Raw genomic sequence first — 16,418 nt, 5'->3', positions numbered from 1 at the left:
TTAGGGGATTCGATGAGATGGAAGGTGAATTGGCAATAAGGAAGTGCGCGTCTTAAAGAGCCAGACATTAGTTAGAGCTTATAGCATTAGGAGTCGATTTCAGGCTACTGAAAAGCCCATGCCAGGCCTCCCCACCTGCCCATCCAGGATCCCGTGGAAGAGACGCAGGAGCCTCCCAAGGGCAGTGACAGCCTCTTCCTGGGCCAGTGACTCGTGTGGCCGTGGAGCAAAGACCAGACGAGCACACAGATGCTCAGGGGCCACACGTGCGTCACACACACCTGCACGGACAAGCGCCCCTCCCCCCCGCCCCCGCTCCGGGCCGGCCCTGCCCACCTGGCCCAGGCTTCGGCCTCCTCCCCCAGGCGGACCCCTCTGACGGAGAACACCGGGGCAGGACCAGGGGCCTCTGGAAGCGTCGGGCAGCAGCTGGGCGGACGGGGCGAGGGGCGGCGGCGCCTCAGGGCTGGGAGGGAGCCCGGCGCAGCCCTGCACGCTGTGCGTGCGGGAGCCCAGGCAGCAGGCCGGAGGCCTCCCCTCTGAAGGGGTGCCGCGTCTTAAAGAGGGTACCGCATTGGGAACTGACTTTGGGTTTCTGAAAACTCGAGTTTGTGGCCGTGAAGGTGGGTGGCTCAAGTGGAGTGGAAGTAAGAGTCAGCCAAAGATTAAGTTAAACAAGATGATATATTGCTTGGCATATGGCAGGGACTGATAACGTGCAGGGAAATTCGCTCCAAAATGCGGCTCCCTGACTTAATGAGTATTTTGTTTTAAAAGACCTTAATAACCAATAGGCCTTCGAAGAGACTTTTCTCCTATCTTCAGAAAGGCCACATGGACCCACCAAGAAGTACACTTGCTTTTCCTTCCTTTTCCTATTATCCCATTATCTATTATAGGGAGAGGAAGAATGTAATAGACATGGCCCAACCATTTCACAGCATAGTGCCTGTCTCTCAGGTTCATTCAACTTCCAAACAGGACATTTATAAGTCATTCTCTGTTTTCCCCATTCATCCATTCTCCAAATCATTTGTTGCCCCTCAGTAGAATTTTTCTTATTCCCCCTCCCATAGCCTGTTTTACTAGAATTCAAGCCCCCATTCTTTCTGTAACCTCAAGATGGTATTGATGTTTCTGTAACTGACTGGGAGGTTGGGTCTTCATACTGAAGCCTCCTATGTATACATGTCAAATAAATGTGTATATCTCTTCTCCTATTAATCAATCTGCCTTATGCTAGCGATTTTTCAGTAAACCTTTAAGGAGCCAATGTCTATGGCCCCTATAGTACTTCAGAAATATTAATAACCTTAAGAAAATTAGAGATCCCAAGGCTACTTGAGATGATAGGCTATTATCATAATACTCATAGATGTGGCAATATCTTCCTCTCTCTAGTGGAGAAAGTAATTAGAGAGTCCTGACAATGGTATAACCTCTAATAAAATATAGATAAAATAGATCAAAAGGGTTTCTCCAGATCTCACTGATCACAGCGTACCAGAATCGCTTGAGCAACTTGTAGGGAAAAAATTGGGAAAGACTTTTCAGATGGATCAAGCAGATTACTACTGGGTGTCTTCAGTGGAAGTCTCAGCCTTGATAATTTTCTGAGTTATCTGCTTCTATGGCCTCTGTGCCTTTCATTTACTGGCAATTCTGTAAGTTGTAGACCACTGATAGCAATACAAATATCCTTGTATATACACATGAAAATGCTAATTTCTGGTCGAGGTATAATTAATTTCCCTCTCTCCACCTCCCATCAAGAAGTCAGTTTTGAACCTATGAAGCAAATCCATTTATGTTCCTTAGTGCCTAGATATGCGTGGTTCTTTGAATTCTCCATAGAGCTAATTATAACATTTTATTGACTCCCTCATTAATAATGAATTAAATAAAAATGTTAGACAAATGTTTATTTATTCTTGTAAGTCATGTTTCAGCATTCCTAATTTTTTCTTTAGCATTCCTAAAAATATAGATTCCTGTGTCCTACACTAGACCACTAAATTAAAATCTTAGACAATGCACAAGAATCTGCATTGTTAATAAGATCTTCAAGTGATTACCAGGCATATTAAAGTGTATTAACCTCTGAGTTCTATTAATAATCTCTTGAACCAAAATAAATTTTTGTATTTGTTCCATTAAAAGGCCATATGTACAAAGGAGCTCCCAAATGACATTGGCTCCTTAAAGGTTTACTGAAAAATCACTAGCATAAGGCAGGGTGATTAACAGGAGAAGAGGTATAAAAATTTATTTGACATGTATACATAGGAGGCTTCAGTATGAAGACCCAACCTCCCAATGAGTTACAGAAACATAAATACCATCTTGAGGTTACAGAAAACAAAAAACAAGGCAGACAAAGGTAGTTTATCAATATTAGATGATTTACCCACAAACAGAAGCATTGTCTTGGGCCTCTGCAAGACAGGTGGATCTCCACACTTACTCTCCAGACCTATGGCTTATACACCATAGGGAAAGGGCATAAGTGTTCCAGCAACCCTCCATAACAGAGAAACCTCCAGAGCAAGCAAGAATGCTATATGCGGCAAATCTCCAGAACAGGCAAGAATGCCATTTGTGTCATGGCCTATAATTTGTGAGATAACATCAAGGTTGCTTTGATCTAAAAGCAGGAGTATGTGTTCTTATGCAACAGACAGAAAATAAAGTAGAAAACAGAAGGCATTCACAGAACTGGGGCTAAACAGAAGTCAACATGGAGGATTAGCATACAAGATGGAGTCACTTTTGTCTCCACAGTATTTAGAATTCCATCTCACCCAAATAAACTTTTGGTTAACAAAAATGGTAGAAACCCCCTTATTCAATAAGACTGGGACCACTAATGAGTAGATTAATCAAAAACTTAAGTAAAAGGAGGAGTCATAAGAAATATCATATGTATGTCCTCAAGATTTAATTTTAATTTAAAAGACATATGTATAAGTACATTTTCCAATATTTTGATGTAAAATCAAAGCCTTGTAGGGATTCACAGAAGTCAAGTTTATTTTTTCTTTTATTTCTTTTTCTCTTTTTTTTTTTTTTTTTGAGTTGGAGTCTCACTCTGTCAACCAGACTGGAGTGCAGTGGCATGCTCCTGGCCACTGCAGCCTCGACCTGCTGGGCTCCAGCGATCCTTCTGCCTCAGCCTTCCAAGTAGCCAGAACTACAGGTATGTGCTACCACACCCAGCTAATTTTTGACTTACTGTAGAGACAAGGTCTCGCCAAGTTGCCCAGGTGGGTCTCGAACCCACAGGCTCAGACAATCCACTTGCCTCGGCCTCCCAAAGTATTGGGATTACAGGCTGAGCCACTGAGCCCAGTCTCTTTTTTTCTTTTTTTACAGATATAAAGTCTTGCTATGTTGCCCATGATGATCTCAAACTCCTGGACTCAAGCAATCCTTCTGCCTAGGCCTCCAAAAGTGCTGGGATTATAGGCGTGAGCCACTGCACCTAGCCAGATTCATTGGAATCTCTTGCAGAAACCATGTCAATGATACATTGCCACTGATTTCTAGTTTCACTTTTGATAAAGTAAAAACTTGGGTAAAGCAATCTGAGAACTGAATCCTAGATTATACAAATTTTCCACTTGTTTCCAGTTGTTTTGCCAACAATTAATCTGGAATCAACTATTTTAGTGTCTCATCTTTCCAGTGCATTCAGCTTATTTCTCACAATATGTTGCCACCATACCCTTCTGTAAAATCTTGGTGTACTTCTCTCAAGGTACTTTGGTGTCCAAGAATAACAGGTAGCATTTATCATGCATTTACTATTTATCAGGGACTTTAAAAAATATTACTCTATATTAATTGAGATCTCATTCCATTTTACAGCTGAAGAAACTTAAATATATGGAGAGTAAATACCTTGCCAGCTTATAAAAGTTTGTCCAGTCAAGCAGTCTGGCTCTAGAAGCAACTTACTCCACTATATGTTATATTACCACTCACTGCACACTATTTACTTAGATGACGGCCCTTAACTTCCAGCCTGGGGTCTGAAGCATATTTGTATCTCCCAAGCAGGGTCTTACACGGAGATGACTGGTAAACAGGGAATTGGCTGCCAATGGTCTCCATGACGGGGCATGTTCCTATGCATCTAGTTTTTCTCCTGCTGTTTCCCTCCTGCCCTGCCCTCTGGTCAAGTCACACTCCTAACTGTCCCACATTCTTCACTTCTCCAGGTTCTACTTCAACCGACATGGATGTGCAGTGCCTACTCTGAAGCAGGCATGGTATGGGTATAGGTGAAACAAGGATGAGCAAGTCACAGTTCTTGTCCTAAAAATATACAATTAAGTTATAGCATATGAAGTGCAGGATATTTGGGGAAATAGAAGAGGTAATTCAAAGATAGTTTTTTCAAGGACATGATGGCTGAGTTTGTCGTGAAGGATGACAAGTGGGCCAAATGAAGCGGAGGCATGGGAGGGAGAGGCAGCAGCAGAAGCCAGACATTCAACATTATCCAACAACTCTGTAACTGGAGTTACAGTGGCAGGGGTGAAGCTGTGGGAAAAGAGGCCAGATCAATGGTTGATTAACCGGTGCTAGGACCCCCACAAAACCACTTTAATACATTTTACATGGAATCAAACTCAGCGAGTCTAGCTACAAAAACCACACGGGCGCACTATGGCGGTGGTTTGGCTGGGGAGACCGGCGAGCGAAGGCAGAGGATGCGGGCGGAAGGGAAGGAGGAGGAAAAGGGAGGAGAAGGGAGGCGGGCCAGGCAGGGGGTGAGTAGAGGAAGGGAGGCGTCCGCCCCCGGTCCGCATCACCTGGCCCCATCCCGGCTACCTGAGGCCCAGCGGGAGGTCGACGCGAGCCCACCTCCCGAGCCGACTGCGGCTGTGAGGCCCACCGAGTCCGCCAGAGGGCGCGTCTGCGGCTCGTCACCAGGCCTCTCTCCCACCGGAAAAAGGAAGTGGAGCGGCGCTTCCGGTCCAGTGGCGCACGCGCAGTACTTTCTTGCGGCTGCGCGTCTTCCGCTGGGAACTTAGTGCGGTTTACCCAGAGCTGGCCGGTACCCGGCGGGCCATGGCTGAATACGCCCACGTGAAGTCCACCAAACTTGTGCTCAAGGGGGCGAAGACACAGCGGTAAGCACGGAAGCGCGCGCGGTGACTCTCCGTCCTCCCGGTGACTGCGCCGCTTCGCGCCCTCCGCTCCTCTTGCCGTGGCTCCCGCCCCGCGAAGACTCGGATCAGTGCGGTTCGGCGGGGCTGAGTCGCGAGGGGCTGAGGGCTCGACAGGGCTGTGGGCACTGGTCTGGACTTTTCCGTGTCCTCGTCGTGTGCATGTGGCGACCTGATTCTTCGCTCTGCGCTGGCCTACCCTCGCGGATCCTTCTGGGATTCGAGGGCTAGCGAGGCGACGTGCGTGCGGTCAGTGGACGGAGCCCTGTGCGAGGAGGAGGCCGCAAGGCGACCGGGCAGGACCTCTGTGCACGCGCACGCCTCCTCTTTTGTAGCCGCTGGTGTGTTTGCGTGGACCTTACACGCGCTGTCTGCTCCGAGGCTTACGGAGGAAAGAGCTCTTGGTACTTCCAGGTGTAGTCAGTGTCCAGGAGCGGCTGAAGCCGCCGTCCTGGAGAACCTGCCTAGGGTGTGGCATCGTGGAGAATTGATTCTGAGTAAGTCTGAGACTTTTGCTGTCTAAACTTGCTGAGAGGAGGGGAGAGTTGTCTTCTGAAAACTTGCTTTACGATTACAATGTAAACAAATATGTCTTATAACAATCAGTTGTAAGTATAGCACTTTATAAGCACTTTGCATTTTTATCGCTCTTTTTTTCATTATTGAGATGCAATTCATATATCATAAAAGTCAGCCTTTTAAGGGTACAGCCCAGTGGTTTTTAGTGTATTCACGAGGTTCACTGCTATCCAGTTGCTCAACGTGGTCACCACCCTAGAAGGAAACCCCTTACCTTTTAAGCAATCACACCTCCTCCTCCCTTTCTCCCAGTCCCTGCAACCACTCATCTGCTTTCTGTCTATGTGGATTTACCTATTTTGGATATTTCATAAGAATGAAATCATGTGATATGTAGTTCTGTATAGCTGACTTCTTTTATGTAGCATAGCATTCTTGAGGTCCATCCATGTTGTAGCGTGTATGAGTACTTGTTCTATTTTATGACTGGCTAATAGTCCATCATATGAAAATAGCACATTTTGTTTATCTGTTCATCTGTTGGCGGACATGTGGATTGTTGCCACTTTTTGACTATTGTGAATAATACTGCTGTGAATATTCTTAAGTATTTGGACATATATTTTAATTTCTCTTGGATATACATACTTAGGAGTGGAATTACTGGGGCATATGGTAAGTGTTCGTGAAACCCCAAACTGTTTTCTAAAGAGGCTGCACCATTTTACATTTCCACCAGCAATGTATGAAGGTACAAATTAACTCTAAATCTTCACAATAACGTTAAGAGTTAGTTAAGATATTATCCTCATTTTATAAGTGGGGAGATGGACTCACAGAGAGATTCAGTACCTTCTCCAAAAATCACAGAGCTAAGAAGTGACAGAATCATGGTTTAGAACCTGGAAGTCTGGCTCCAGAGTCTGTTCTTAACTGTTACACCAAACATACAGGGATAGAAGCAACTTCTCAATGCTATGTACTTAATATGTAAATCATAGTAAATCAATAATTTATGACTGAATGTGCAGCTTAAAAGACTTCTAAGCTTCCATCTTGTGATATTTAATATACAACTTAATATACTTAAACCTCATCTATATAAATTATTTCCCATAGTAAGAAAAAAAAGAAGAAAGATAAGAGAAAAAGAGAAGAAGAGGAAGAAACTCAAATTGATATTGTTGGTGAGTCAGTTTTCAATACTTTATTCTGATGAAAGTTAACGTTTGTTGAGATCTCACTTAAAATACTTTTCTAGTTGGAAATTTGTGACCTATTCGTAATTGTCCGAAAGTGTTCAAATATTATTTACAGTTGTAGATTCCTTTTATTCTTCAGTACAGCAGATGCAACTACTGCCTTTTCTTTTTTATCAGAACAAAGCACAGGAGAGAAGAAACATAACTCTGATTTAATAGGTACCATTAGAAATTCTGATATATACTTTTAATGGCCTGGTAGGAATAAATGTTATTCAACCAAATATATTTTACAAATTATATGCTTTGGGCATGTATGCGTTTTATGTGTAGAAGTCAGTTGTTTGCTTGTCTCTAAAGGAATTACTTCCGGTAAGTTATTTTGTAAACTGTGAATGAATGAAAATCTTAATTAACGTGTTAATAGGCCAGGTACGGGGGCTCTGAGGCCTGTAATCCCAGCACTTTGGGAGGCAGAGGCGAAAGGATTGCCTGAGCCCAGGGGTTTGAGACCAGCCTGGGCAACTTGGTGAGACGTCATCTCTACAATAAATTTTTTTAAAAAATTAGCTGGGTATCATGGTGCATGTCTGTAGTTCCAGCTACTTGGAAGGCTGAAACGGGAGGATCGTCTGATCCTAGCAGGTCGAGGCTGCGGTGGCCGTGAGTGTGCTACTGCACTCCAGCCTGGGCCACAGAGTGAGACTCTGACTAAAAATATATATAGATATTACATCAAGGTAGCCTATGAATACCAGAGATAAATGAACCCAGACACACTTAAGCAGCCTATTTTCCATTTTAGTCCTTATCTTTCCATATAAAAGCATTTTTTCCCTCTTACTTGGCAAGTTGCATTTTGCATTTTGCATTTTGAAACTTCATAAATTATAGCACCGTTAAAAATATGAAATGGTAAAAAGTGAACATGCTGGAAATCTTATTTTTTTGAAATGATATTTCAACAAGTCTAAAATTAGTAAATATCTTGGGTAGATATGTAGGTGTCGAACTGCTGTATCAAAGGATATGTGAATATTTAACTATATAAGAAACTTCCAGAAAGTTTTTTAAGTGTTTGTTCCATCTTACCAAGAATGAATTAAAGCTCCAGTTATTTTCTTGTCAACAATCGGTGATGTTATCAGTCCTTTCTGTGGTTTGCCTTTCATTTCTTAATGGTATTTTGTCGATGAGCAAACGTTTTTAATTTTTATAAAGCTGTTCATTTTTTTTTCCTTTTATGTTTATTGCCTTATCTCTTAGATATAAGAGATCTTGCTTACCCCAAAGTCATGAAAATATTCTTTCTTTTGGAGGCATCAAAGTTTTTACATTAAATCTATCACTCATCTCAAATTAATTTTTGGCCCAGTGTAAGCTAGGTGTCAGGATTAATTTTTTTTAACATACTGATACCCAGTTGTTCCAGACCACTGTTGTTTCCTTTCCCCATTAATCTGCTTTGATAGCTTCATTAAGATTTAATTTACTTTCTACATATTGGTCTATTTCTAAACTCTGTTTCATTGATATATTTGTCTATTATGTTGATTTGATTGTCTTGATTGCTGTAACTTTGTAAAGTCTTGAGATCAGGTAGTGTGAGTCCTCCAACTTTATATACTTTTTTTCAGAATTAACTGTTCTGAGTTCTACATTTCTGTGTACATTTTGTAATCAATTTATTAATTTCTGCAATAAAGCCTATTGTATTTTCTGGGAGAATTGTATTGAATCCAAATCATTTGGGGATAATCAACATCTTAACAATATTGAGTCTCAATAATTTATAGTTTGCAGTGTAGGAGTCTTGAATGTGTGTTTAAAATTTATTCTAAAATATATTATAATTTGCACTACTATAATTAGAATTTTTAAAATTTATTTTCCAGTTGTTTGTTGTCAGTATATAGATATACAATTGAATTTTGTATATTGACCTTGTAGTCTGATATGTTAAATTCACTTATTACTTCTAGTATTATTTGCTTATATGGAAGATGAATAAATCTGCAATCATGTTTCTTATTAGTATATACGTCTTTCTTTTTAATCCTTGTGTCTCTTATTTCTTTTTATTGCTTTATTGTACTAGCCAGGACTTCTTTAATGTTAAACAGAAGCTGTGAAAATGGACATAATTGTCTTGTTCTCAGTCTTAGGCAGAAAGCTTCAGCAGTCTACCATAGAGTATGATGTTACCTGTAGGATCGTCATAAACACCCTTTAAACTTAGTTTCTTGAGAGTTTACATTAGAAAGGTGTTTAATTCTATCAAATGCTTTTTTCTGCATCTTTTTAGATGATTATACAGCTTTCTTCATTTATTCTGCTAATAAATTACATTGGTTTCATTCTCAACTCTTTAACCAACTTTACATTCCTAAGGTAAATATCACTTGGTTGTGGGTGTTGTCTTTTGGCATATTGCTGGTTTTGATTTCTAATTTTTTTTAAAGAACTGCTAGATGTGTGTTGATGAGAGATATTGAGCCTTTGCTTCCTTTTCTTCTATTTGGTTTTGGTGCCAAGGTAATATTGGTGTCCTAAAATGAGCTGGGAAGTACTCTCTCCTTCCCTATTTTTGGAAATAGCTATGTAAGATTGGTATGGCTTCTACTTTACATATTTGATAGAATTTACCATTGAAGTTAGCTGGGCCTAGAGAGTTTTGTTTTGTTGTTCTTTGTGAGAACATTAAATTTAATAGATATTTTTCAGTTTTTCTGTTGTGTCTGTTTTGGTATCTTTTTAAAGAAAATTTTCGTATCATTTAAGTTGTTGAAATTATTGGCATAAAATTGTTCAGAATATTCCCTTATTCTTATAATGTCCATAGAATATATATTGCAATCTCATCATGTATTCCTCATATTGGTAATTTATATTTTTGCTGTTTTTTTCTGGATCAATTGGTCTAGCTGGAGGTTTACCAATATTTTTATCTTCATGTGATCCATCTCTTAGTATCATTTATTTTCTCTACTGTTTGTTCATTTTGTTTCATTTATTTCCTGTCTTACTTTTTCTTTGCTTTAGCTTACTTTTGATTTACTTTGCTCTTGTTTTATAGCTTCTTAAAGGGGAGTTTGGAATCCTTCACACCATGTTAGCTTTAGCTACAGCCCACACATTTTGATATTTTCATTTTCATTCACATCAGAATATTTTCTAGTTTTCTTTGTGATTTTTTTCTTTGACATATGGGTTATTCAAAAGCATACTATTAATTTTTATGACTTAGAGATATTGTAGACATCTAATCAATTTCTAATTCATATATAGTAGTGTTGGAGAACATATGTGCTTGGTGAATATCCATGTACACTTGGAAAGAATGTGTATCTGTAGTTGTTGATTCAGTGTTTTCTAAATGTCAAATCAGTTGGTGGATGGGGTAGCTATTCAAATCTTCTGTGTTGTTAATGAGTTTTGACTGATTCTACAGTTACTCAGAGAGTTGTGTTAAAATCTGCAACTGTAATTCTGGATTTGCCTACTTCTGTCAGTTTCTGCTTAAAGTATTTTAAAGCTGTGTTATAGAGTGCATTATATATTTAGGACTGCTAGATTTTTCTTATGAACTCAACTTTTCATTTTGATAAAATGTTCAGCTGTATTTCTGGTAGATGTCTTGAAGTTTACTCAACTTATTTGAAGGTCTTTTTGCTCCTGTCAAGCTTGGGGTTTGTTTTTTTGTTCTTAATTATTAGGATTTTACCTTTAGACTTAGACTGTGGCTCTTACTCTAGGAAGTGGATCTCATGAGGCCTCAACCAAATGTGCATGGTGTCCCTGCTAAGTTCTCTCCACTCTGGTGTCTCCAAAATTTATGTGGTCTCAATCAGCTCTCAGCAGCACTGGCCACTCTGCTAGGCCTTGTGGAGTCTGCCCAGAACATACACAGCCTAGCCTTGGCCAAAGACCTGCATGGAACTTTCATGTAATCTTTTGGGGCCCCAGCTCTGTGTGGCTCCCTCTTCTCCAGTACCTTCTTCTATAAACTGCAGTTCCTTCCGCACTCCAAGACTCAGCTCAGTGAGATTTCCTGGTTCTTTTAGAGCTCACCTTCCTTTCCCCATTGGGCAGAAAACCAAAGTGCATGTGAAATTTACCTCATGTGTTTCCTTTGTCTTGAAGATCACAGTCCTGCTTGCCTGTGTTTCAGTACTTGGGAATGGTTTTCCCAAATATTCCGTCCATTTTCCTGGTTGTTCATGGTGGGAGAGCAGGTATTCTGTCCTGGCTAAAAGGGGAAGTTCTTCTCTGTCTTCTTTTTTATTTCTCATGACCTCCTACCTTCTTTCACATTATGGATTTTTCCAAGTTTGATATATAAATAAGCCTATGCCTATTTCTGAAGAGAAAGGGGGGAAAAACCCTTTTAATTTTTTACGCTGTTATGTTGGTTTTGTGCAAGGATCTGAAGGAAAGACCTAAAAGCAGAGTGGATTGGTAAATAGGATGAAATCCTGTGTTTCACATGAAAAATATCAAGTCTGATAGTAAAGAAGAGTATCTTCAGTGAACTCTACTAGGTTTGGAAGTAACTGAATGTATAATGGCATCCTTTGTGAAACTCCTAGATACTTTGTTTTCCCACAAAACAAAGCCAACCTCTGGGTTAACAGAAGCTCTGTGAAGAGTACTTGGATGACAGTGTCATAAGGAAAGAAAATTCCATTTCCATACACATAGCTTTGTGGGGACTTGTCCTTACTATACCTTAAGTAACAACAGAGATTTAAGGGGCGCTTAGAAGCAATGGGTTGGTCAGAAGGTGAGGTGAGCTGTCATACAACCTCTCATGTGTATTGCCTCCTCTGGGGGATTAATAAGATATGTGAGCTGCAGCAGGAGGCTATGAACAACATGGGTGGCAGCCTTGCCACAAAGAGAGGCCTCTCAGAATGCAAGTCCCTCTTCGTCTCTTGATGCCAGAAAGAGAGGGTGCCATGGCAGTATGGCAGTATCTTGTTAACTATGGCAGCAGTACATTCATCTGTTTGACATTTAGAAAACATGTTTTCTTGTGCCTTCTCTGTGCCAGTCCTATGTGAACAAGATAATTGGCTCCTACACAAAAGTGGTATTGCTGGATCATACAGTAATTCTATTTTTAATTTTTTGGGAAAGCACCATACTGTTTTCTATAGCAGCTGCACCATTTTATATTCCCACTAACCGTGCACAAGGGTTTTAATTTCTCCACATCCTCACCAACACTTGTTTTTCTGTTTTTTATAATAACCATCCTGATGGCTGTAAAGTGGTTTTGATTTGCATTTTCCTAGAAACTAATGATTTTGAACATCTTTTCACAAGATTTTTGGCCATTTGTATAACTTCTTTGGAGAAATATCTGTTCAAGTTATTTGCCCATTTTTAAAAATTGTCTTTGGTTTTTTTGAAGTTCTCTATAAAATCTGGATGTTAATTCCTTATATGTAATTTACAAGTATTTTCTTTATTCTGTGAGTTGTCCTTTTCTCTCTCGACAGTGGTTTTGACGCACAAGTTTTTAATTCTGATGAAGTCCAGTTTGTTTATTTTGTTGTTGTTTTTGCCTGTGCCTTTGATAAATATCCGATAATTCATTGCCAAATTTATTGTCATGAAGCTTTTCCCATATTTACTTCTAAGGGTTTTATAGTTATTGCTTTTACATTTTGATCTTTTATTTATTTTAAGTTAATTTTACAATGTTAGGTAAGGGTCCAACTTCATTGTAGCTAAAATTTTACATAATTTTAGAACCAATTATGAAAAACCTGAAATATTTAGTTGAATAGGAAATTTTGTACAGTGTGATTAACTCAGTTTCCAAAAACTTTTTTTTTTGGAGTTGGAATCTCTCACTCTGTTGCCCAGGCTATAGTGCAGTGGAACACTCAAGGCTACTCCAGCATCGACCTGCTGGGCTCTGGTGATCCTTCCACCTCAGCCTTTCAGGTGGCTAGAACTACAGGCACACGCTACCATGCCTGGCTAATTTTTTATTTATTGTAGAGATGACGTCTTGCCAAGTTGCCCAGGCTGGTCTCGAATCCACAGTCTCAGGCAATCCACTCGCCTTGGCCTCCCAAAGTGCTGAGATTATGGGCTGAGCCACCAAGCCCAGCCTTAAACACTTTTTAAATGGAAATTTCCAAAGTAATATATAAGTAGATAGAAGACTATAACGAATACGTCATGTACCCATGCTCCTACCATTCATAAATCAATATTTTGCCAATCTTGTTTCATTTATAAACTCACGTACATGTATTTCTTTCTTTTTTTTTTTTTTGAGTTGGAGTCTCACTCTGTTGCCTTAACTGGAGTGCAGTGGCTGCTCCCGGCCACCGCAGCCTCAACCTGCTGGGCTCTGGCGATCCTTCCGCCTCAGCCTTCCGAGTAGCCGGAATTATAGGCATGCGCTCCCATGCCCAGCTGATTTTTTGATTTATTGTAGAGATGAGGTCTCGCTGCCCAGGCGGGTCTCGAACCCGCGGGCTCAGGCAATCCACTCACCTCAGCCTCCCAAAGGCGCGGGATTACAGGCTGAGCCACCAAGCCCGGCTTATTTCTTTAAGTATATAAATGTGCATTTTAAAATATGGTCAGTGCTTCTTCTGCTCTCTGTTTTATCGTTGGTTTTTATACATTATACTGTGTCATCAGACCTTATATCATTAATTGTAATTCTTTAATATAACCTAATATTCAATTAGTGATTGACTTATGTCTATTCTAGCTAAAGCACGATTCGGGGAGATTTGGGGCTATTTTTTTCCATTAAAATAGTAAACTTTTACAAAGATTGTTTAAATGATTGTACTCTATTGTTTAACATTTCTATTGACAAATTAGAAATTAGTGTACATAGACATAGATTCTGCTCACTTTGCTTCCAGTCTGAAATTATCGTTTCCAGCTTAGACTACTGTGCTGGAAAGTCTGTAGGGGCACATAGGAAACAGGTTATAATAGGTGTTGCCTCTGGAAAGCAGGCGTGGATGGATGGCTGAGGTCTGGCATGAGGGACTATTCTCTGTATGTCATTTTGTATACTCACATGTGTTGCTGTTTTATGTTTTGAAAAGAACCTGGTCCTGAGCTATACTGATCGTCATGTGCATCTAAGCACATACACACAAAGGAGTGCTAAGTTTCCTGGATTGTATTAGTGTCAGTTTCCTAGTTTTGACATTGCACCATGGGTATGTTATGCATAGGTATGCAAGATGTCACCATTGGGAGAAAGTGAGTAAAGGATATATGAAATCTCTGTATTTCTTAAAACTGTAAAATGAAAAGTTTTAAAAAATAATTATAGTAACAAAAAAAGTACTTTGTATCAAAATTAAAATATAAAGCTTAAATATTGGTTTTGTTTTTTAGGAATTTGGTGGGCAGTAACAAACTTCGGTGAAATTTCAGGAACCATAGCTATTGAAATGGATAGAGGAACCTACATACATGCACTTGACAATGGTCTTTTTACTCTGGGAGCACCACATAAAGAAGGTTTGTGTCTGGTGGAAACAATGGAAGTAAAAAGGCCACTTAAAGTATATATTTTATGGCATTCATTTACTGAGACCAAATTTTAACTAGTCTCAAAGCATATTCCAAAGGAACAGAGGCATTACATTTGATGCTTTAATTTTTTTCCTTCTGCATTTGAAAACATTATGTATAGTTCCAGAAGAGTATCTTTGGAAATCAAAAACAGCATGAATAATTAAGATAGTAAGTGGAAAGGAAAAAGAAGACCTGCTTGAGTAAAAGATTGGAATTTATTTTTCATTCATACTTACTGCCAGGACTAACCTGGATGTGTTTAACAATTTGCAGCTTTCTCATTCTCTTTAGCCCCTCAGAGGAAACACTAATAAAGTATAAATCAATTGAAAGGTTGAAAGCAGTACCATTTGGTTTGAATGTGCATCCTCTGAATAAATGAAAGCATTTAGCTTTTTAATTCAGTGCTTATTTATGACAGCATTTTAAAATATGAAGGAAAAGTATTTTGGAAATGATTAAATAAGCATCATGCCAGTCTGTATTAACTAAGTATGTAAAACTAGCACTTTAGTTAAAAGAATATAAAATAGATCTTAATTCTGTGGATACTGCATTACAGTTATATCAAAATATCTGAATATTCTTATGCTTAACTTCAAAGAAAAAGCTACATTTTTAAAAGTAAAATAATTTCTATCTATATTTATAACAAGTGTCAAATTTATTTTCAAATTTTTTTTGTCAATAGTTGATGAGGGCCCGAGTCCTCCAGAGCAGTTTACAGCTGTCAAATTATCTGATTCCAGGTAAGCTTGTGTGGAACTATGGTTAATAACCATTTATTTTTTAAATTTATTTTTATTCTTTAAAAATTTTCACTGTCTAGCTGTCTGAAGCCCACAGAGTAATTCTGTTGTAAGCAAAATAATATTTTTGAAAAGTGGATTTTGAGATTCATTGTTAATGGATTTCCTATCAATATATATTGCTAGGCTGGAACATATCTGTAAGTTAAAAAAATGAAAGTTAATGTCACAGACTAAACAAGATAGATTAGAAAGATCAAGTTAAGAAAACAAACAGGGGTGGCTCACACCTGTAATCCTAGTTCTGTGGGAGGCCAAAGTGGGAGGATTGCTTGAACACAGGCATTTGAGACCAGCCTAGGCAACATAGCAAGACCTCTTCTCTACAAAAATCAAAAATTAGCCAGTTGTGGTAGTGTGTGCCTGTAGTCTCAGCTACTGGGGTGGCTGAGGCAGAAGGATTGCTTGAGCCCAGGAGATTGATGGTGCAGTGAACTATGATTGTGCTACTGCACTCCAAAAAAAAAAAAACCAGACAACACAAAATCTGGTCCAGTGTTGCTGTGATGCATACACTATAGCGACATGAAGTATGTAAGTTAATTGAAAGATAAAAAGCAGTATTGGTTTGGTTCTGATGGGCATCCTCTGAATAAATGAAAGCATTTCATTTTTTAATTCATTGCTTATTTATGACAGCATTTTAAAATATAAAGGAAAAACATCTTGGAAATAATTAAGCTTCATGCCAATGTTGCTATGATGCATAAACTCACTGTTCAGAAGTCAAGAAACAAACAGGGAGATAAGAAAAAGGAATATTGTTGAAACCAGCAGAGAATGTTACATAATCATAAAGACCAAAAAATTTTTACTATTTCTACAGTCATTTTATAAGATGACCTTTATTATTCTCACAATATAAAAGTATAGACTGATATTTTGGGTGGCAGACACTGAAAATGAATTTAAGTATTTTTATAATTGGTTATATAAATATGACAATGATTTGTATGATATTATCATTAACTTATAAATAAGTATAAAGCCAATCCTGACATTCCAGAGTTTTGCAAGGTAAAAAAATGAGAAATAATAATTTTTTAAAAATCCACATTGATGGTTATTTTATACTTTATTTGAAAATCTGATAAGTATGGAAAAACACTGTTAAAGAATAAAAGCATAGCAAGAAAAAAATCAAT

General features: G+C 39.0%; 1 protein-coding gene across 1 annotated transcript; it reads left to right on the top strand.

Moving 5' to 3' along the window:
• Nucleotides 1–249: 249 nt before the first annotated feature.
• LOC103275748 lies at nucleotides 250–15,217 on the top strand. Its single transcript, XM_008073149.2, has 5 exons — nucleotides 250–502; nucleotides 4,961–5,138; nucleotides 6,813–6,880; nucleotides 14,282–14,407; nucleotides 15,156–15,217. Exons 1-5 carry the CDS (start codon nucleotides 250–252, stop codon nucleotides 15,215–15,217), a joined length of 687 nt encoding a protein of 228 aa, XP_008071340.2.
• Nucleotides 15,218–16,418: the final 1,201 nt, after the last annotated feature.

This window comes from Carlito syrichta, unplaced genomic scaffold, assembly GCF_000164805.1.
Source record: "Carlito syrichta isolate Samal-C Ts95f unplaced genomic scaffold, Tarsius_syrichta-2.0.1 Scaffold315701, whole genome shotgun sequence".
NCBI lineage: Eukaryota > Metazoa > Chordata > Mammalia > Primates > Tarsiidae > Carlito > Carlito syrichta.
Note: the sequence above shows the minus strand (reverse complement) of the source record. Positions and strands in the feature narration are given on the sequence as shown.

Coding starts and splice junctions, on each gene's coding strand:
- LOC103275748 (XM_008073149.2), top strand. CDS start 250: ATGCTCAGGGGCCACACGTGCGTCACACACACCTGCACGGACAAGCGC. Junction 503..4,960: donor CGCAGCCCTGCACGCTGTGC/GTGCGGGAGCCC, acceptor CACCGGAAAAAG/GAAGTGGAGCGGCGCTTCCG. Junction 6,881..14,281: donor AACTCAAATTGATATTGTTG/GTGAGTCAGTTT, acceptor TTTGTTTTTTAG/GAATTTGGTGGGCAGTAACA.